This window comes from Perognathus longimembris, chromosome 2 (assembly GCF_023159225.1).
Source record: "Perognathus longimembris pacificus isolate PPM17 chromosome 2, ASM2315922v1, whole genome shotgun sequence".
NCBI classification, from domain to species: Eukaryota; Metazoa; Chordata; class Mammalia; order Rodentia; family Heteromyidae; genus Perognathus; species Perognathus longimembris.
Genome location: NC_063162.1, coordinates 136,694,956 through 136,717,259, shown reverse-complemented (window position 1 = coordinate 136,717,259; position 22,304 = coordinate 136,694,956). Strand labels below are relative to the sequence as shown.

General features: G+C 42.2%; 1 protein-coding gene across 1 annotated transcript in view; it reads left to right on the top strand.

Annotated features, from left to right (window-relative positions):
• Copg2 (COPI coat complex subunit gamma 2) overlaps positions 1–22,304 on the top strand; it is a 104,699-nt gene that overhangs the window by 57,488 nt on the left and 24,907 nt on the right. Inside the window, exons 16-20 of the mRNA XM_048340231.1 lie at positions 728–831; positions 1,270–1,395; positions 2,248–2,310; positions 3,016–3,155; positions 4,067–4,238. Coding sequence (XP_048196188.1) covers positions 728–831; positions 1,270–1,395; positions 2,248–2,310; positions 3,016–3,155; positions 4,067–4,238 — 605 coding nt within the window. The remainder of the gene's footprint in view (positions 1–727; positions 832–1,269; positions 1,396–2,247; positions 2,311–3,015; positions 3,156–4,066; positions 4,239–22,304) is intronic.

The following is a 22,304-nucleotide window of genomic DNA, read 5'->3' as shown; positions in this document are numbered from 1 at the left end:
GGCCTGAGCACTGTCCCTGGCTTCTTTTTGCTCAAGGCTAGCACTCTACCACTTGAGCCACAGCACCACTCCTGGCCTTTTTCTGTTTATGTGGTGCTGGGGAATCGAACTCAGGGCTTCATGTATACGAGGCAAGCACTCTTGCCACTAGGCCATATCCCCAGCCCTGAATGCTGTCTTTTAAGTATTCTTGTAAAGTATAATATTAACATGTGTTAATTATGGAGAAGTCTTAAGTCTTCACTGGAGGCCATGTAGTTACAGATGCAACCATACACTCCAAACTATCTCATGTTATTATAATCTTATTTATTTTGATGCCTTCTAAAGCAGTAGTACTTTAGTAATCCAGGACAATTCCCCATTATTTGTAGGGATTTCCAAAGCTGATATTGGCTATTGTTGAGCCTTTTTGTTTGTTTGTTTTAAATGCTGATCTTGAACTCAGGGCCTGGCACTGTCCCTGAGCTTTTGTACTCAAGTCTAGCATTCTACCACTTGAGCCACATCTCAAGGAGGAAGCATGTTTCATGGACTTTCCTGCCTGGGCTGACTTCAAATTGTGATCCTCAGAGCTTAGCCTCCTGGATATCTAGGATTACAGATGTGAGCCACTGGCACCTGGCTGGTTGAGGTCTTTTATCTGAATTGTGCACTTTATGTAGGGTGGTAAAACTATTGGAATCTTAGGGGTACTGAAACATGCCTATTCTGTTACTATGGCCAGGTGTATGATGGATACTGATGATGAGGTGCGAGACCGAGCTACCTTCTACCTGAATGTGCTGCAGCAGAGGCAGATGGCACTGAATGCTACTTATATCTTCAATGGTCAGTGAGAACCAAGAACACAAACAATATACTTTTGTGCCCCAAATGGCATCTTGGAAGTATATTTTGTGATTTTACCTACTAGCTTACCACTAGGCAAATGCTTGGTTTGTCTGTAAGCGTACCTCCATTTCTAAGGAAGCCTGTGTTCACAAGGATATTTTCTAATTTGGTAATAGAAATACCTGTGAAACAATCTGCAAGATTGTTCTCACTGCTCCCCTATGGCTAAGGTGATTCCTTTTCTGAGAGGTAGCTATATTTTGTTAAACTTATTTATGCTCTCCTTCTATGTGTCCTTAAAGCAGTTTTATATAATCACTTTTATTTTAATTACTTCAGTTTTATGGTTGTAGAGTGATTATTTCTCTTCCTTCAGAAAGCAATTACAAATAGTTCTCAAGAGATTATAATGATGAAATTTATCTGCATTTACAGGTCTGACAGTCTCTATACCAGGGATGGAAAAGGCCTTACATCAGTATACATTAGAGCCTTCAGAAAAGCCCTTTGACCTAAAATCAATTCCTCTTGCTATGGCTCCTGTCTTTGAACAGAAAGCAGGTAAGAGGAACAGTTAACTCTTAGTTGTTCTGTGTATAGTTTTACAAATATGATACTAGCATATCTTCTAAACTAGCAAATAAAACTAGGACAAGCTAGAAAATATTAACCTATTTTCTCTAATACTTCCTAGAAATTTTTTCTGTAATACATTTTGCCTATCACTCCTAAATCTTTTAGGCATTAGATGACATTTTTATTAGTTTTTTTAAGTCTTTTGATGTTTTGATAACAGTAAGAATATGAAATACGCCCAAAGATGAACATTTGCTTTTCTTGTGTTTTTGTTTTTAATAATGCAGTATTATAGCATTTGAGGTTTGTTGCCACTGATTATAGTTCTATTATAATTCTATGGTAATCTCTTAATTCATTTTTCTATTAGAGGATTGTCTTTAAAGGATGTTACACAAGATTATAAAAAAAATGCCAAAGAATCTTAACTCAAAACAATAAAAAAAAAGGAAAGAAAAAGAAAGTACCTAGTGGTTAGCTCATAGAAGAACTGGAAATGAAAAATCTTATCTTTAATTTTCAATACCTCAAAAGTTGTTTGCCGATATCACATGATACTTGTTTTATAAATTATTTTTCCTTTTATGAGTAACTTTTTATACACCCCAGTCTTTTAAAACAAATTCTTTGTTTTAGGACTTTATTAATTTTACAGCATTACATTCACTGAATGTACTTTGAGTGCCACTCTCCCCCCAAAAGAGGTGACAGAAACCCTATTGGTATGTTTTAGCAATAACTCATTGGGTAGCTGCTAGAAGGTTCAGCCCTCATTTCTTTCTGGCTGCACTATTAGCTGACAGAAGCTCACTTAATTTCTCATATCTGTCTTCATAGAAATCACCCTTGTGGCTCCTAAGCCAGAGAAGTTGGCTCCTTCCAGGCAAGATATTTTCCAAGGTATGATGCTTCAGTGGGTAGAAATGATTAACTTTAATTCCTGAGCATTGTAGGCAAAATAGAGTGCATGGTTTTAGTTCAATTTGATTTATTTTCAGTTCAAGAAATCTTTGTGTAGGTAAAAATCACAAGTTATAGTTGCTGGGGCTACCTGAAGTCCACGGAACTTAGCAATTTTTAATTACTAGCTTACTTACTGGGAATGTTGCTCTTATGTGTATCTTGTTGGTTAATAGGGAATTCAAAAAACTAGGAAATTGAATTTTTTAAAAAAGTAATTTAGCCTATAAACTTGCTAACTTAGAAGATTATTGACAACAGGTACCAGTGGCTCATGCCTATAATCTTAGCTACTCAGAAGGCTGAGAGGATCACGGTTTGAAGCCAATCCAGGCAGAAAAGTCCATGAGACTCTTATCTCCAATAAACTATTACTCAGAAGAAGCCAGAAGTGGTGCTGTGCCTCAAGTGGTAGAGTGCTCGCTTTGAGCACAAAGAGGCTCAGGGACAGCACCCAGGCCCTGAGGTTCAAACCCCAGGACCAGAAAAAAAAAAAAAAGATGATTGAAACTTAAGGACATGTTATTTGAGTGTTCAGCTGTTAGTAAGGGTGTGGGGGACCAAAACATTTTAGTGAAGTTTCTCTTTTATCTTCTTCATGTCTTACTTTCTTCCTACTTTTCTCTCTTTTATTTTCCTTGTAAGAACAATTGGCTGCCATTCCTGAGTTTACGAATCTAGGACCCTTGTTCAAGTCTTCTGAGCCTGTTCAACTTACAGAAGCAGAGACAGAATATTTTGTTCGATGTATTAAACATATGTTTACTGACCACATTGTGTTCCAGGTGAGATAATACCTTTGATTCTTTTAGATGCCTAAGTATAAATTGATGTGCTTGTAGACAAGCATCTCTTTCTTTTGAAAGAGATGATTCTAGCTCCTTTTATAAAGAACTTACTTAGAGCTGGAGCTGTGTCAGAAGAGGTAGAATGCTTGCTGAGCAAGCTTGAGGCTCCGAGTTCAAACCCTAGTACCACCGCCACCACAATAATAATAACAATAAAAAATTAATTTTCTTTCCCATAACTGTAGAGATCCTTTTATATGATAGGCAATATTTGATGGTTAAAATTTTAAAGTTAGCAAGGCACTAGTGGTTCACACCTGTAATTCTAGCTACTCAGCCTTCTGAGTAACTGGCATGGTGGCACACACCTGTCATCCCAGATAAGTGGGAAACAAAAAGAATTTTTGTATAAATTTTTTTATAAAAGAATATGAAACACATGTGCAATGAAACTAAATAATGTAAGGTGTAACTTTTTAAAAAAAATAAAGCATTTAACACCAATGTAAATTAAGTGGGTTGTTCAAAGAACTTTAGCTATGATATTTTTAACATCTTGTTTGGTAGAGCTCACACTAAAGAGACTAAAGAAAGAAAGTTAATAAATAATATAAATACAAAGAACTTAAGAATAAGACTATCCCTATTGCTGTTGCACACACAAAAAATTTAGGTGGAGTTGGGAGTGTGGGTCAGTGGTTTAGTTTGCACTTAGCATGTTTGGCCCTGGGTTTGATCCCAGCACAGAAAGAAAAGAAAAAGAAAAAAAATCATATGCTTATAGTGCTATTTAGAGAGGGATGGTATGGGGGTTGCAGAATGGAATTACCGATTGTGAGTGGGAAGGAGTAGCTTTTTCCAGAACATTCCTTATTCTTCACAACTTTTCCCATTTGCTTACTTTTCAGTTTGACTGTACCAATACTCTCAATGACCAACTACTAGAGAAAGTGACAGTGCAGATGGAACCATCAGATTCCCATGAAGTGCTGTGTTGTATCCCAGCCCCTAGCCTGACTTACAATCAACCAGGAATATGTTACACTCTTGTTCGATTGCCTGATGAGGATCCTACAGCAGGTACTAATCCACAGAGGGCAAAAGAAATTTATGTCATTAAAAATGCTCTCTCCTGGGGCTGGGGATATAGCCTAGTGGCAAGAGTGCCTGCCTCGGATACACGAGGCCCTAGGTTCGATTCCCCAGCACCACATATACAGAAAACGGCCAGAAGCGGCGCTGTGGCTCAAGTGGCGGAGTGCTAGCCTTGAGCGGGAAGAAGCCAGGGAACAGTGCTCAGGCCCTAAGTCCAAGGCCCAGGACTGGCAAAAAAAAAAAAAAAAAAAAAAAAAAAAAAATGCTCTCTCCTGGGCTGGGGATATAGCCTAGTGGCAAGAGTGCCTGCCTCGGATACACGAGGCCCTAGGTTCGATTCCCCAGCACCACATATACAGAAAACGGCCAGAAGCGGCGCTGTGGCTCAAGTGGCAGAGTGCTAGCCTTGAGCGGGAAGAAGCCAGGGACAGTGCTCAGGCACTGAGTCCAAGGCCCAGGACTGGCCAAAAAAAAAATGCTCTCTCCTTGACACTTAAAATGTCTGGACAAATGATTAGAATTCAAGAAATGGTTCTTTTTGGTCAGAATTTAATGAATTGTTGATTGTTGTTGTGTGTACATGTGTGTATGTATATGTATGTGTGTGTTTATAAAATTGATTGCTGCTGCAGAAATACTAATTTTAAAATTCTTAGTAATATTTGCTGGCAATTTAATCTTAAAAGAGAATATATACAGTATAAGTATATAAGTATAAGTACATATATAAGTGTGTGTGTGTGTGTGTATGTATATAAAAGCTTTCTGTTAGAACAATGTAACCACTAAGGGGGGTTCATACACCTGATACCTCTTATGAAGAATCCTGACTTACTCTGATGTTTCTTTCTAGGACATTCTGCAAGATCTTGTTTTTTTTAGCAAATGACTAACATTTTAAAATACATCCTTTTTTGAAGTTCTGCAGCATAAATCTGATCAGTATGTTTGCCATAGTATGTTTTACCTTAATTAGTACTTTTAGTCAACCATTCTGTATCTGTGTTTGAGAAATGCTCTGTAATTTACTTAACCTAGGTGAAGTCTTTGTGTGTGTGGGGGGGGTGGTATTGGGGGAGAGTAGCTAAAAGAGAACCAGCTGCTAGTGCCAACCAAGTACTTATGTACTTGGGGATTCCAGAGGGCCTTGTTTTCTATCTCTTGTCAGTGTCAGATATCTGTTCTTGATTTCTTTATCCCACTGAGTTCTCTTCACATATTCATTGCAGAACACTGACAGTCATTACCCAGTTTTCATAGAAATAAGCACACAGATCACATTGATGTTTTGAGCAATTTTTACTGCTTGTAAGTACAGGAAAAACAGAGGTCAGCAGTGCTAACAAATAATTGGGGCAGTTACAGAGTTATGAGAAATCATAAAAATATTAACTAGTAAGTAGTTATCACCGGTTATCATTCAGTTACATCTGGGGCTTAACCCACTTTCTTTTAGAGCCCCTCTCCTAACTCCCTTCTTGATGTCAATTCCTGGGAGCCCCTGCTTAATCTTAACTGTGTTGTTTGCTAGACCAGGCTACTCAGACTCTGGCACGAGGTAGATTCAAGTTGGCACCATTGCTGAGTCTGAATCTCAGGTGGTTAGCTCTAGCCGTGGGTGGCACTGCATTTCTGTTCTACAGCCACCCTGGATCTATAACTCTCTGGGTGGGAAGGCACTTTCCTATCTGGCCTCTGATATTTCTCCTTTGAGCTTCAGCTCATCTGACTTAAACCTCTAATTACTTTCTTATCCCTTTGTGAGGTTTCTCTAGTTCCTTTTCCTTGTAGCTTTACTTCTCTATAGTTAGATATGTCTGGAGTGTGCCCACTAGCCTAAGTAAGCTGTTTGTACTTTTCAGTAAAGCTAGTTATTTGTCATAACTAGTAACCTTGATGTAGCTCTGAGGCTTTTGCCATCATCCTGGGAGACTGTATTTATTTTTCAATAGCCATTTCTCCTTGCTTCAGAACTCGTCCCTCTGTTGAACTCCTCATCATGTTCCTGTATTTTAAAGGATGCCATCTCCTCACCACTTAATTACAGAGGGAAGTGAAATGTTGAACCCATTGAAAAAAACTAAGCCTTTCCAACTGTGAATACTAACTTCTCCCATTCTCTAGGATCACTTTGTTAACTGATAACTCAGGTACCCCACATTCCAGGGAGTGGAATTAACAGAATTCAATAAGTACAATTTTACAATACCAAAAGACACAAAGCAACAATATTGAAATTACAGATTTACATATATTATCAGAAAACAACAAAAGAAAATATTTCCAACAACAGAGGAAGAATAGAAGAGGCTTTCTCACCCATCTTCACTAAGGAACATATTTACTTTTTTTTTTTTTTTGGCCAGTCCTGGGCCTTGGACTCAGGGCCTGAGCACTGTCCCTGGCTTCTTCCCGCTCAAGGCTAGCACTCTGCCACTTGAGCCACAGCGCCGCATCTGGCCGTTTTCTGTATATGTGGTGCTGGGGAATCGAACCTAGGGCCTCGTGTATCCGAGGCAGGCACTCTTGCCACTAGGCTATATCCCCAGCTCCCCATATTTACTTTTTAAAACCAAGATCTTACAAATTTGCCCAGTGGTTTCAACCTTTGGTCTGCTGGCTAGGGACTCTGGTTTTGGTTTGGTAATTAGAGAATTTTTTTCTTTTTTGTTAAAGAGTTTATATTCAGTGATAGAATGTGGTTATAAACTTTTGCATTTTAGGGGAAAAATGAAATCTTGTCTCAAAACTTGGGCTATTAAAATTGCATTAGTAATTAATTATATTTGATCCTTCATATACCTGTTTAAAAACAACCTCCTTTCTATTCTTTAGGTTTTGTTTTTTTAAGTAGAAATCTCTAATTTTTAATCATGGCCACACTAAAATCTTCGCTTTGTAAAAAAAGAAGTGAAATGCCAGGGCATAGATGGTAATAGAAGTCTTTTACCTACTTTCTTAATGACAAATAAGACAAATAATTCAAATTTTACAAGCCACTACAAAATGTATTCTTTCTAACATGTCTCATCTCAGAAAGTGACTTTTTCCTTATGTTAAGGGGAAAAAAAAAATTCTTGGTTGTGATTTCTTTTAACTTCAAAATAACATAACACAAAGGAATTTAGGCTTTATACATAGGTAAGGATAGCAATTCTGGCCTTGTATATACTCTGTGATCTTGAATAAATTCTTTAATCTGTATGTCTCTCAGGATTGTTATAGAGATGAAATGAAATAAGTAAAGTACGTAGCGTGGTGCTGGACACATGGTAAATAACTGACGCTTTAATTCCAGGTAATTCTGGAATTATCTGCTTTTTCCACTCATCATCTTTAAAATCAAGTATTCCACAGTTCAGAAGAACATATAGATACACTCTAGAACATTGAGCCATCAGTCATTCTTTTCTTTGCTCAATCATTCACTTTTTCACTTCCTCCAATCTTTATACACAAAAGTCTCCTGTACTAAAAAAACTTTGCTTTAATTTAACTTGATAATACTACCATAATAACTTCCACCAATCTTTATACACAAAAATCTCCTGTACTGAAAAACTTTGCTTTAATTTAACTTGATAATACTACCATAATACCTCCTCTCATAGCTTAGGTAATTTCTTAGAAAAGTTATTAGCAGGTCTTCACTTAATTATTCCTACATATTATCTTTTATCTTCTAAGAATTACTCATTTACCCACAAAGTTTTATAAAATCTTTCAAGCAAGATTCTTTTTTAACATCGATTCTCATTTTGGCAACTTTCCTTCCTTTTGAATATTTCTCACATCAATAAAAATTTCATGAACTGCTCTCCACTTTGGAACTTTATAATGTCCATACATATTTATCTTTTTTTTGTTCCATTGTCTATTCAGAATCAGTTAAAACTCTAGATTGATTTTATTGTTATAATATCAGCCTTTATGGCATCATGATTCTCATCATTTAGAGCCATTTCAATAAGTGGAAAGAACTTACTTTTTTTAAAAAAAAAGTCTTCCATAGAAAATACTCATGCTAAGATCTTCCATAGAAAATACTCATAGTAAGATCAGCTTCAACAATATAGCTATGGGGTTTCTTTCCCCTTGTTTTTCATTAGGGATGCTGCTTTTCATATAGCAGTTCATAATTCTTTCATAAACACCTCAACTTTGAATTTTCCTGCTTACATTTCTTTGAATGATGTTTCCGAAGCAATTCAATGGACTCACAACTTTTCTCTGAATCTGTAGTTTTCCATATATTATTTTTTGTTTGATACTAGTGATATTAACTCTTGACTTACTCTATGAAATCTACTGCTTCCATGAAATGGTATTAACCTTGAAATTTTATTGCTTTGACTAACTTTACTCACTGGTATCCACATTAATAAAACCTGATGAAACTTTGCATTTTCAGTGATAAGCATTTAATCTGAAATTTTGCTGAAAAACCATGAGCAGGATTGGCAGGACATCACTATTCAACTATTAATTCTCCTGAGTTTATTCAGTTTAACAAAAATTAATATAGTTACCATTTTAAGTATGACCTTAAATTTAGTATTTTTACCATTTAACCCATTATGAAATCTGCCAGAATTTACTTTTCTTATTTACCTTCACATTCAATATTATCCAGTCTGACTTTTCTCAAACTTACTGAAGTTTTTGTCATTCACTTTGTCAAGCCTCTTCTTCTCATAGTTGATGAGGAGTATGATGACTCCAGCATTATCCTTATCCATAGCCTTCTCTACTCCCCTTACTTACAACATCCCATCTCTCCAGAAGGCAGAGTAAACATAGTGTACCCACTCATGCTTTTTCATCTTACAAAAATAAAAATAAACTTGTTTTATTAGTGCTACCTAGGCCGTTTATCTGCCATATGGATTCCTGGTATTCGTTTCCTCCTTACCATATCTCATTGCTCTCTTTTCTATCTGCTTAGCTTCCAATAGACTCAACTACATCCTTACTTATCAGATACATTCTTTCGGAAGAACTGAGGCTCTCAGTTGTGATTTCATTTCACAAATTTATCTCTATGTGACCATATACTTTTCTGATTCTGCCCATTTATCAATGGATTATTCGATGGAGCTTGCAAGTAACCACCAAATTCCCTACTGACAACTTCTTTATGCACATGTCTCCTATTTCTCTTTATTCCATACTTTGAATAAAGATTAAGTGGGCTCCTTACCTTACCAACACTAAATTTTATAACTATCAGTGCCAATAGCCCCAGTTTCCTCCATATTGACCACTAATTTTGTGGGAAACCATGTTAGAGATAATTAAACATATATTGAACTCTTCCATTGTTTCCCCTTTTTCCTTTACTCGGTCTCCTCTGGCTTTGAACTAAGGATTCTTCTGCATCCTCTTCCTGAGTGCTGAAATCACAGGAATACTCCACCATACCCTGGTCATATTTGCAAATTTTATAGTTACCATGTGATTTTTAATTCCTGGCATCTAATATTTTCTTCCAGTGTCTTTAATAACCCATGTCTCCCACTGTGTTTTTCTCTTTCTATTTTTCACAAGGGTGTACTCACTTCTGTTCCCAGAAGGAACTTCTCTACAAAAATTGCTCCTCTAGCCTTGCAAAAAAACCAAACCAAAACAAAACCCTTCATTGTCATCTGCTTATTCCAAGAGAAGTGACAACAGCATTGCCTCAACAGTTTGATAACCCTGAATTCTGCTTTCTGCTTTTTGATGCTACTTCTTTTACTAAACAAGAGCCACAACAAAGTGAGATGGTTCTCTCTTCTCTTGCACCAGTCATTTCCGATGCATCACATGGCCAGATTGATTCATAAATATACCTTCATGTGGCTATTTATTTGAACATCTCTTTTGAACCTAGATAAAGATTTAAGCATGGCTGGCTATCATCTACAACTATGCCCCCGTTTTGTCTCCAGTTATTTTTCCAGAAACAAATTGTTATCAAACAAGTAGTTGTAATCATCACACTACCATTTGGTCAATGAATATACACAGGAGTCTTTTCTCAGTATCAACTCCCTTCCAAACACATCCTTACTGCTGCCACAGTTACTTGCCTATGGTGTTCCAAGCACTTTCTATCAAACCAATCTGCTGTCTGAATTGGACACTAACCATCCTAGCCACTCAGGTCAAGCAAACTTTAAGTACAGTCACTTGTTCACTTAGGACTTGCCCTCCTGCATGTTATCTTGCCTAAGACCTTTGGCCTAAGCACTTCCTAGGTTTATTCCTTCCACACCAACTTCTACTTGGGTTCCCTCAATCCCTTCATCATCATATATCCTAAATATCCCATGGTCTTTTCTGCCATAGGCTTCTTCACCTGGACATAATGCTTTTTGTCTTTTTTTTCCTGGGGGCCTTTCCAAAACTTTTTTAAAGCTCTCTCCTCTCCCTGTGCTCTCTCCCAACCCGGCTCTTCTCAATGTTCTCCTTTATCTACTAGTTTCCATTCTTACCACCTAGTGACCACCTCTCTTATGCTTTCCTATGTATGGCAAACTCCTCAATCAACTGACTGACCTGATATGTTCTCCTGCTGTGGTTTTCACTACAGTATGCAGTTTCACTCCATGCCTGCTACACAGATCCCCTTCTTTCAGTTGTCTCCTATGATTTTCTGGTTCATTCTGTAGACGTCCCTACTTGACCTGTCCCCATACCTACCACTCTATGGCATTCAGTCCTCATAACATCTCACTACAGCCCTTCCTCATTTTGCAAGATAATAAGGAATTGATTCCTACTCATTCTTACAACCATAGCTCCCTGGAATGTTCCTCATTCACTTTCTGTAAACATATGCAGAAAACCAGCTCATGATTATCAGCCTCAGATTATGCTACCAAATTCCTGTCCCAGACATGAATTTTTTATTTTGCTCTCTTTCCTGAAATGGTACTCTTACACTCTCAAACTGACTTCCTACTGAGCAAGAAAGCATTCTTCCTCAGCATTCACATCCCTGACTCCTTTTTCCTTCCTCCTACTCAGGACTCATCTCTTCCATGAGCTGTTCTCCAGCCCTGATTCCTTCACTTTGCCCCTGCCTTCCTCACAGACAACCACCCCTGTCCACTCATCTCCTCTGTGCACTGCCCATCTCTCTCAGCCTCCCTCCTCCATCTCAGTCCTCAGAAGGGAGCACAGTGCTGGCACTGCATGCCTGCCCCTGACTGCAGGTCCTCATATCCAGGTGACTCTCACCTACATCCTAAGTGACAGGATCTCTTCTCTCAGTGTGACAGTCACAGACTGTTATGCCTCCATTGCCCTGTGTCACAGGTGCTGTCTGCTCACTGTCCTGTCCCTGCCCCATCTCCATTCTCCCTCTCCCACCAATGATTCTCACCAAAGGGGGTACAGCCCCCAGGTGGCCTATCAGACCATCTTTTGGCTGGGGTTGTTGTTTAAAGGTTGTGATCACATCCCTGTTTCCTCTCTGATGTTTTGATGGGCCCCCTGGGGACCATGCCCACCGCCCCTCCTTTGGGTGGGTCCCCCACCTCCCACCCCCATTGAGAATCACTGTTGTAGATGTCACCTTTACTCACTGTGCTACCCTCTCCCTTGCCATGTCTCTTATCTTCCCAGTGGTAGCCCTTTGATGCCCTCAGTCAAGGATCTCTGCCTTTCCCCCTTTGATACAAACCCGGCACTCTCCACTTGGATCCACCACATCTCTTTCCCTGTTAATCCTTGGTACTAGATCTGGGCCAACCCTGGCATGCATGAGAGAGTTCTTTTGGAAGGCCTTTCTCTACCCACCACCCAGCAGATAGGACTACCAGGCAACTGTCAGTATGTTTTCTTCAAATCTATTCTAGAAAGTACTATTGCCCATTTTTCTTAATGACAACTGCCACCTATTGTTCCTGCTTAAGGTGCAACTGCAGTATAATCCTTTGATCCTCAGGTCCCTCCTCTGTCCTTCAATCCAACCTCTTGCCCTTCCCTCTACCTTCATTCCCCCTTCCTTCCTTCAACCTCTCAGCCTTCCCTCTACCTTCATTCAGCTGTTCTCTCTTTCTTCATTGGGTACATTCAATAATCTTCCTACTGTAAAGACTCAACACAGACTTGTCTGCCAACCCAGTTCAATAAGATATCCTCTCAATGCTAGAGCTGGACTGTGTCCCCATCCCACCCTCTCTGTTCCCAACTAATCATGCTCTCCCTTCTAATCCCATCAACCCTGACAATATCCTGTCTGAATCCCCATCCTCACTACCTCTTCTCCTTCTGCTGGACCTACAGTAAAGAGCCTGACCCAAAATTGTCCCGTTGCAACAAGGCTAAAACTTTAAGAACCACATTCCTCCTTGTCAATTACTGTCCACTCCATTTGCTGTTCTTTTCCCATGCCAAAGCTTGTATGCTGGCCTGGGCTATCTTAAATGCCTGCTTTCTGGACCTAGGTCCTCCCTTTTGCTCTGGTTCCACATTGCTGTTCAGCTCATCTCTGTTCTATCCTGGCCTCCCCAGTCTGCAACCTCCCTGGGTGCTGCTTGTTTCCCATGTGTCTTCTATAGGTGACTCCTCTGCGTGCTGCATTCTCCTCTTGCAGCTTCATCTTCTGCTGTCTTTCTGCTTGTGGCCTGTTTCTTCCATTTTGCCTCCTTGGCCAATGAACAGGCGTTCCTGCTTCTTTAGTATGGCCAGTTGCTTTCTCAAGGACCTGCCACTTGGCTAAATTTATGACTCTTTCCCCTTTTTGGATCAGCTCTCTTTTTATTCCTGTCTTATTTTTAGTAGTCAATCAGTGTCACTAGTTTGTTTCTTCCACTAATTATACTTACAACTTATCTTAGGCTGCCTTTTCTTCACCTTTCCCATTCTTCCATCAAGCAAGAAAACCCATAATTCTACAGCCAGACCTTCCTTCTCCTGCTCTGTATTAGTTCCCTATCTGTACTGCCTTTCTGTGCTACCAGATTGGCACCATAAACACAAGATACCCCTGCCCATTACACACAGAATTCTTGATTCCTACTACATATCTTTGTGGCCGACTTGACTACACTAAGGATACTGTGTCCATGTTAAAATTTTAGAGTCCTTCTTAGGTAGCACCTTTTGCATCTCTCCTTTCTTATTCTCTAGATTAAGCCTCCTAAAGGAAAAAATATAACCTGATAACCTAACAATTTCCTTCTTGTCCAGGCTTATTCTCACTGTACACATGCTCTACTGACCTACTGTCACTGTATATATTTGACATGCCATTGGCATGGAAATTCACCCAACTCTACATGCCCTGCAGGTTTTCTGCTGCATGGTATACCTCTCTCCTTTCAGCCACCCTTCACTGGCCACTGTGAAATGACTGGTCCACATTGGGTTCCAGCTGCACCTCCTCCATTTGTAGGCATCTTCTTTCTACCCACATCCTGAACTCACTCCATTGAGTCCATCCCCATGTCCCTGAGGTTACCTGTCAGTGCTATCTGTTCAGGAGTTGCCTTAATGTATATGTCACCCAGTTTTCTCCCATTAACCACAGTCACCAGCTCCTTTGCCCACTATCTCCTTTAGGCCCCATTCTATAAATGTCTGGGCTCTCTCCTCTCCTCTCTTCTCCTCTCCTCTCCTCTCCTCTCCTCTGGTCACTGACAATCGCCCATCTCACCGGCTTGGCATGCCCTGAGATATGCCCATGCCCCAAACTGGGCAATTCTGCATTCTGCCTTCCCTTGTCCTTCCATGCTACTCCCTTAACCTTTGTCAATGCACCTAATACTCATGAACTCCTTCACGACCCAAGTGCTGCCTCCTATCCCTTTCCTTTGTCATCAACAACCATGTAGAACCTGCCCATGGTAGTTCAGTGCACAGTCTCTCTGTTTCCACCCTGGTTGTAGTTAACCCTTGGGTGACCATCCTGTGCATTTTCTCCTCCACTTGTTTTGCTGACACTCTATGTTTCTTCTATACTGTTTAGTCATACAACCCTGCTGCCTTTCAATCAATCTATATACGTGCTACTTTTCAGTCAATCTATGCAGTCAGGAGTGTTTCTTTCATCATCTAAGGTGTCTGTCTGTGCCCTTCCTGGCCACCCCTGTCTACTGACATCAATGCCAGCCTCTTTGTTACCAACTTGATAGCATGAGTCCATTTGTTCTTGGAATTCACCTTTAAACCCCTTCGCTTTTTACTAGAGTTAAATCCAACATATTATTAATAATAATTTCTCCCCTTGAGGCCCTTCCCTCCAGCTTGATATCTTAAGTTCTTTCTTACCCTGTGGATCCTATACCTTCTTTATTAATTAATGTCACAACCTCCTTCTCTTTGATCTCCCCTAAACTCAGTTGCCCTCTATCCTACCCATCCTATGATCTTTTCCTCCCTAGGCTTGCTTACCTGTAGTTCTCATTCTCTCTCCCTCTTTCTTGGTGCTTTATGTGCCTTCCCTGATCCAAGGCCTTCCCTGAGCCTTTCTGTAGCCTTCTTTCTGTCCCTCTCCTCCCTTCCCCCCGCTCCCCTTGTTCCACTTCTCCTTCTCCTGCCTTCCCATCCCTATCTCCCTCTCCTAACCCTTTCCCTTTCCTTCTTCTTGCTCTTCTCCTTCTCCTCTTCTTTTTCTGCTCCTTGCTCCCGCATTTGCTGATTTCCATTCATTCTACCCAGTGACTTCCTCTCCTCTCATGCACTCCTAGATATGGAATACTGCTCTCCTGACCCAGCTGATCAGTTTTCCTGCGCTGGTCTTTACTACACAACAAGGTACACTTTACTCTTTCACACACACACACACACACACACACACACACACACACACACACACCCTTCTTTCAGCTGCTTTCTGATTCTTTCTGTAGACCTTCCTTCTTGGCATATCCTCTTTACCTACTGCTCCACCACATTCAGCCGCTCTGCAACAACTGTTCCAAATCTCCACACACTACCCAGCAGTCCTTGCTCATATAACTCTTTCACTCCAAGGCTAAGTTCCTTCTGGTCCTCACAACCATAACTCTTAGTAACCTTCCTCATTTCCTTTCTGCAAACTCCAGCTGAAAACCAGCTCAGGAGCATCTGCCTCTGTTTCTGCAACCAAATTCCTGTCCTCACATGCTTTTGTTTTCTGCTCTCACTCCTGCCACAGCACTTACCTCTCCCAACCTGTCTTGCTTCTGAGTATGACAGCTCTCTTCCTGGACATTCCCATCTCTCCCTTCTTGCTCTTCCTGAGCAGTCATGTCTCCCCATGAGCTGTCCTCCAGCACTGCTTCCTTTCCCCTCTGCCTCTGCCTTCCCCATGGACAACCAGCCCTGTCCACACATCTTCTCTGTGCACTGCCTATCTTTCTCAGCCTCCCTCCTCCATCTCAGTCCTCAGGTAGGCGCACGGTGTTGGCACTGCACACCTTCCCCTGACTGCAGGTCCCCACATGACCCCCGTCCTTTCAGATGCCTCTCAGCTACATCCACTTGCTTGCTGTCCTCCTCATCCTGAGTGACAGGACTTCTTCTCTCAGCGTGACATTCACGACTGTGATGCCTCCATTGCCCTGTGTCACAGGTGCTGTCTGCTCACTGTACTGTCCCAGCCCCATCTCCATTCTCCCTCTCCCACCAATGATTCTCACCAAGGGGTGCATAGCCCCCAGGTGGCCTATCAAACTTTTGGCTGGGGTTGTTGTTTAAAGGTTGTGATCAGATCTATGTTTCCCATCTGATGCTCTGATAGGCCCCCTTGGGGACCATGCCCACTGCCCCCCCTTTGGGTGGACCCCCCATCCCCGTTAAGAATCACTGTTGTAGACGCCACCTTTACTCCCTGTGCTGCCCTCTCCCTGGCCATGTCTCTTATCTTCCCAGTGGTGGCCCTTTGATAATCTCACTCAAGGACCTCTGCCCTTCCCCTATGATACAAACCTGGCACTCTCCACTTGGATCTACCACCTCTCTTTCTCTGTTAATCCTTGGTACTAGGCCTGGGCCAACCCTGGCATGCATGAGAGAGTTCTTTTGGAAGGCCCTTCTCCCCTCCTCCCCCAACAGATTGGACTAGCAGGCATCTGACAGTATGTTTTCTTCAAATCTGCTATTCTGGGAATCACGATTGCCCATTTTTCTTAATGACAACTGCCACCCGTTGTTCGAATCCTTTATCCTCAGGTCCCTCCTCTGTCCTTCAATCCAACCTCTTGCCCTTCCCTCTACCTTCATTCCCCCTTCCTTCCTTCAAACCAACCTCTCAGCCTTCCCTCTACCTTCATTCAGCTGTTCTCTCTTCATTGGGTACATTCAATAATCTTCCTACTGTAAAGACTCAGCACAGACTTGTCTGCCAACCCAGTTCAATAAGATATCCTCTCAATGCTAGAGCTGGACTGTGTCCCCATCCCACCCTCTCTGTTCCCAACTAATCATGCTCTCCCTTCTAATCCCATCAACCCTGACAATATCCTGTCTGAATCCCCATCCTCACTACCTCTTCTCCTTCTGCTGGACCTACAGTAAAGAGCCTGACCCAAAATTGTCCCGTTGCAACAAGGCTAAAACTTTAAGAACCACATTCCTCCTTGTCAATTACTGTCCACTCCATTTGCTGTTCTTTTCCCATGCCAAAGCTTGTATGCTGGCCTGGGCTATCTTAAATGCCTGCTTTCTGGACCTAGGTCCTCCCTTTTGCTCTGGTTCCACATTGCTGTTCAGCTCATCTCTGTTCTATCCTGGCCTCCCCAGTCTGCAACCTCCCTGGGTGCTGCTTGTTTCCCATGTGTCTTCTATAGGTGACTCCTCTGCGTGCTGCATCCTCCTCTTGCAGCTTCATCTTCTGCTGTCTTTCTGCTTGTGGCCTGTTTCTTCCATTTTGCCTCCTTGGCCAATGAATGGGAGTTCCTGCTTCTTTAGTATGGCCAGTTCCTTTCTCAAGGACCTGTGTGCCAGTTTATCAGGGTCTCAGCCCCTTATTCCCCAAACCTTCTTTTGTCCTTCTCATTACAATGGTTTCCACAAAACTGTGAAGTCAGTCCAGCATTTCTATTCTATATCCTTTCCTGTCTTCCATCACTCCCACTCACCATGAAGTAAAAATTAAGGAAATGCATTCCATCCTTTACCAGGAGAATACCCATTTATGGTTTGTACATCTCTCATTTCCTCATCAGTTGTTGGGCCCACCAATATACCAACATCTGTTTTCAGTATTTAAGATGTTCTCAGCCTCTTCTTTCCATGTTTCTTTTCTTTAGGATCAAACCTCCCAAGACATGAGCCCAAACCCAGTAACTTCCCTCAGATTTTTGCTCTCTACTATAGCACACATTTGCTCAGTTGTCACCTTCTTCAATATATTCTGTAATGCCACCCTGAATTTGAATAAGCACCCTTTATCCTCTGCCATGTCTGAATCAGCTCCAATTTTCAGATACTTGTGCATAGTAAAAGCACAGATTCAATGGTCACTGCGAAATGCCTGTTTCGCATTGGTTACCAGCTGTGCCTCTCCTATTTGCAACTTACCTGTCTGGTCACTGGATGAACTTAGTCTATATTAGTCTATCCCCACATCCCTGAGTTTACCTGCCAGTGCTTTCTGTGCAGGTGCCATCTTAAAGTGCCTGTCCCTGTTTAATTCAACTTGTGTTGTTCCTTTGCCCCACTTTTTGTAAAGATCTCATTCTCCAAACACCTTCATTTTTGTCTCTTTCTGTTCTGCAAAGATTTGGCTTTTATACTTTCCATCTCAACAACTTGTCCCCTGGAATCTGATGATGTCCTCAGTTTAGAAACTACACTTCATCATCCCTTTTTCCAAATCAGCAAGCAGCTCTATCACATTCACTTCCTATTTTCTAGAGGTTCTCTGATCCAGTGCCTCCTATCCTTTTCTTTACCTATCAACTTCTCTGATACAAATGGAATCTCACATACCACCTCTCAGATCAGCCAACTCCAGGGATTCCTTCTTTTTATACTGGATGTCGATTTAATCCTTGCACACCCCGTCTTATTCTTAATTCTTATTATTGTCTTCCAGACATGCTCTGCTTCATCTTCAACTTCCAATTACACGTCCCTGTCACCTATCAAATCCATTGAATCAGGAGTCTGCCTTCCTGTTTGCTCCTTTCTTTACCTCTACTCACTACTGCTACCATTGCCAGCCTTTGACCTCAGTGTGTTCTGCTAAATTTACCCCTAACAAAATGTTAGAGTCCTAGTTCCAGCATTGTGAAAACAGCTGCCACCCTCCCTGGGAGTTGTTGCCTTTAATTTTTCTCCTGTCACTGTGCCCTTTAGTGAACATTAGTCCATAATACCTCTCAGTGCTACTACTTCCACGACCTTACAACCCTTAGCCTCTTCCCACCTCTCTTTTATCTTTACCTACATGTTCCATGATCTTTTTCCTCAATATGGTTCCTTACACACTTGGATAAATTTCCAGGGAAATGTTTCTGAATTCTTAATGTTTACTACCTCCCTTTGACCTCTACCTTGTTTTCTCAGTGCAGTGCATTTTGGGATGCCCAACTCAGCCCTCTCTGTTAGTTGTTAGGCTCCATTATCTGTTTATCTTTGCTCCTCTTTCCCAGTATATCACATGATTTCTCTTATGTCATGTTCCAGTATGGTTTGTAAATACCTCATCTATACTCTCATTTTTTCCCCAGTGTCTGTATAGCATTCAAGATACTGTATACCTTCCTTACCTACAATCTCCAGCTCATTCTTAGAACTGTCAGGGTTGTAATTCTTCCTTGGCCTCTAACCCATGCATACTGCATTAGACCATTCCAAATCTCTACTCTCATGCATTAAGTCATTCTCATGCCCAAGACTGCACCCCCTCGGGCTCTTCACAGCTAAGTTCCCTATAATCTTTTATACATCTTTTACATTCTTATTTACACACTTTAGCAAATGTGATTGGAGTGGGGGCAGATCTCTGATCTGCAGTTTATAACCCCACAAGCTTTTTTCTTCTACTCACAGTTCTGCCCCCACAAATTCATTCTCTCCTCTTAAAGATGCCCATCCTCAAAGTTACTTGCCTGCTGGGCCCAACAACTCTCTTCCAGGACATTCCCACCTCTGCCTCCTCTCTTCTGCTTCCTCCTCCTCAGCACTTATCTCTCCCATGAGCTGTTTTCCAGCCCTGATTCCTTCCTCTCTGCCCCTGCCTTCCCCATGAACAACCAGCCCTGTCCACACATCTTCTCTGTGCACTGCCCATCTCTCTCAGCCTCCCTCCTCCATCTCAGTCCTCAGGAGGGAGCACAGTGCTGGCACTGCATGCCTGCCCCTGACTGCAGGCCCCCACGTGACCCCTATCCTTCCGGATGCCTCTCAGCTATATCCACTTGCTTGCTGTCCTCCTCATTCTGAGTGACAGGACCTCTTCTCTCAGTGTGACATTCATGACTGTGATGCCTCCATTGCCCTGTGTCACGGATGCCGTTTGCTCACTGTCCTGTCCCTGCCCCATCTCCATTCTCCCTTTCCCACCAATGATTCTCACCGAGGGGGGCACAGGCCCCAGGTGGCCTATCAGACCATCTTTTGGCTGGGGTTGTTGTTTAAAGGTTGTGATCAAATCCCTGCTTCCCCTCTGATGTTTTGATAGGCCCCCTGGGGACCATGCCCACCGCCCCCCTCTTTGGGTGGACCCCCCCACCCCCCCCGCCCCCGTTAAGAATCACTGTTGTAGATGCCACCTTTACTCCCTGTGCTACCCTCTCCCTTGCCATGTCTCTTATCTTCCCAGTGGTGGCCCTTTGATGCCCTCACTCAAGGACCTCTGCCCTTCCCCCTCTGATACAAACCGGCACTCTCCACTTGGATCCACCACATTGTTTTCCTTGTTAATCCTTGATATAGGATCTGAACCAATCCCCATATTGCATGAGAGTTGTTCTTTTAGCAAATGCATACCACTTCCAATCATCATGGCCCCACTAGATCTGACTCTGAGTTGTTCTGTCAGTATTTGTGCCCTTAATCTGTTCATTCTGTTTGCTTATCATTATCTTTTTCCTCAATCTTCCTACTTCATATTCTAATCAAAGACAGAGAATGCTGGCAGACCTTCCCCTTTGGTCTTCAAATCTCTCCTTATTTCCTACAAACTAGTCACATACCCTTCACCTTTCCCTTTCTCCCCACCTGAAAATATTCTCTCTCCTTCAGGTGGGTCCCTTGTCCTTAGCAGGTATATATCAGTCTGAACACTGGATATGGAATTATCTTCCAGCTCAGAATAATAGAATTATTTTCTCAATGCCTGGCACTTGGCTCATGTCCCTCACCCCAAATCCCACCCTAACCCTCCCTCCCCCCACCCCACCCACCATGCCCAGCCCTACCCCTCCCATCCTACCCAGTAAACCCCATCCCTTAACCCTCACCCTCCCCACCCACCCACCCACCCTTCCCCGCCGGATCCGTAGTAAAGAGCCTGGCCTAAATTTTGCACCCCTGCAAAACACTCAAAGCCATAATTAAGTGATTCCACCTTGCTTATGGCTGTTCACCCCTTGTATGCTTTTCCTTCCCCATGTTAGGTTTTACAAGCTGGCCTGAGCTTTCCTAAGTGCCTTCTGATTCTGGGGCTGCTCCCACATCCTTGTTTTTCATCTGTCCAGCTTGTGTCTGTTCCACTCTGAGCTCTCTGTTCTTAGTTCTTCCTTTGCCATCTATCTTCCATGGGGACTCTACCTTGTGCTACATTGTGCTCCTATAGCTACATCCTTTTTGGCTACATTTTTGTTTGTGGGTCATATCCTTAATTACATAGTACCTGCCACTGGACCAGATTCAGACCTCTTTTCTCCATGTATTCTTCTCCTCTTTGGGTCTGCTTTCACCCTTAAGCTCTTTCCATCCCTTTGTAGCTGTTCAGTATCAGTACTCTAATCTTCAATTAATTTTATCTCTATCTTTCCTTTAGTCTACCTTTTCCTTCACCTCCCTCAAAGCAAACATTTTCTGTTTTTACCTTTTCCATTAATGGTCAGACTGAAAACATAAGCAATCCTATACTTACTTGCTACTCTTCTTCCTTCTCCATTACTCTGTTTCTTCTCAAGACTGCACAATGTGAATGTAATCCTGGCCATCAGCCTGCTCTTTCTCCACAGGTTAAAGTCAACCAAGCATCCCATTTCTTTCCATATCAGGCCTTCACTGCATGCACAATGCTTATTAAAGATCCTAATGCAGGTACAATTTTCCATCCTGTACAGCCTTCTCTGTACTGTCCCTGTATCAAGCAACTTATTTTTATTGTTGTGGTGGTGGTGGTGGTTTTTTTTTAATTTAATTAAAAAAGAGAGAAAAATCTAGCAGTTAAATGCCTTAATGTCCCCTGAGGGGTTTATTCTACTCCCAGTTGTCTTCCTTATTTATATTCTCTAGCAAACCTAGAGTTTGGGGGGGAAATCCCCCAATTCCAACCTTCCTTACATGCCTCACAGGCTCTCAGCTGCATAGTATACCTCTCTCCTTTCAGCCACCCTTGAACAGAAGCACAGCTTCACTGGCCACTGTGAAATGCCTGGTCCACATTGGGTCCCAGCTACACCTTCGCCATTTGCAGGTGTCTTCTTTCTACCCACAACTTGAACTCACTCTGATGAGTCCAACCCCATATCCCTGAGGTTACCTGTCAGTGCTATCTATTCAGGAGCCTTCTTTTTTTTTTTTTTTGGCCAGTCCTGGGCCTTGGACTCAGGGCCTGAGCACTGTCCCTGGCTTCTTCCCGCTCAAGGCTAGCACTCTGCCACTTGAGCCACAGCGCCGCTTCTGGCCGTTTTCTGTATATGTGGTGCTGGGGAATCGAACCTAGGGCCTCGTGTATCCGAGGCAGGCACTCTTGCCACTAGGCTATATCCCCAGCCCCTCAGGAGCCTTCTTAATGTATATATGTCACCCAGTTTTCTCCCATTAACCACAGTCACTGGCTCCTTTGCCCACTATCTCCTTTAGGCCCCATTCTACAAATGTCTGGGCTTTAACCTCTCCTCTCTTCTCTGCTCCTTAGGTTGGTCACTGACAACCACCCATCTCACCAGCTTG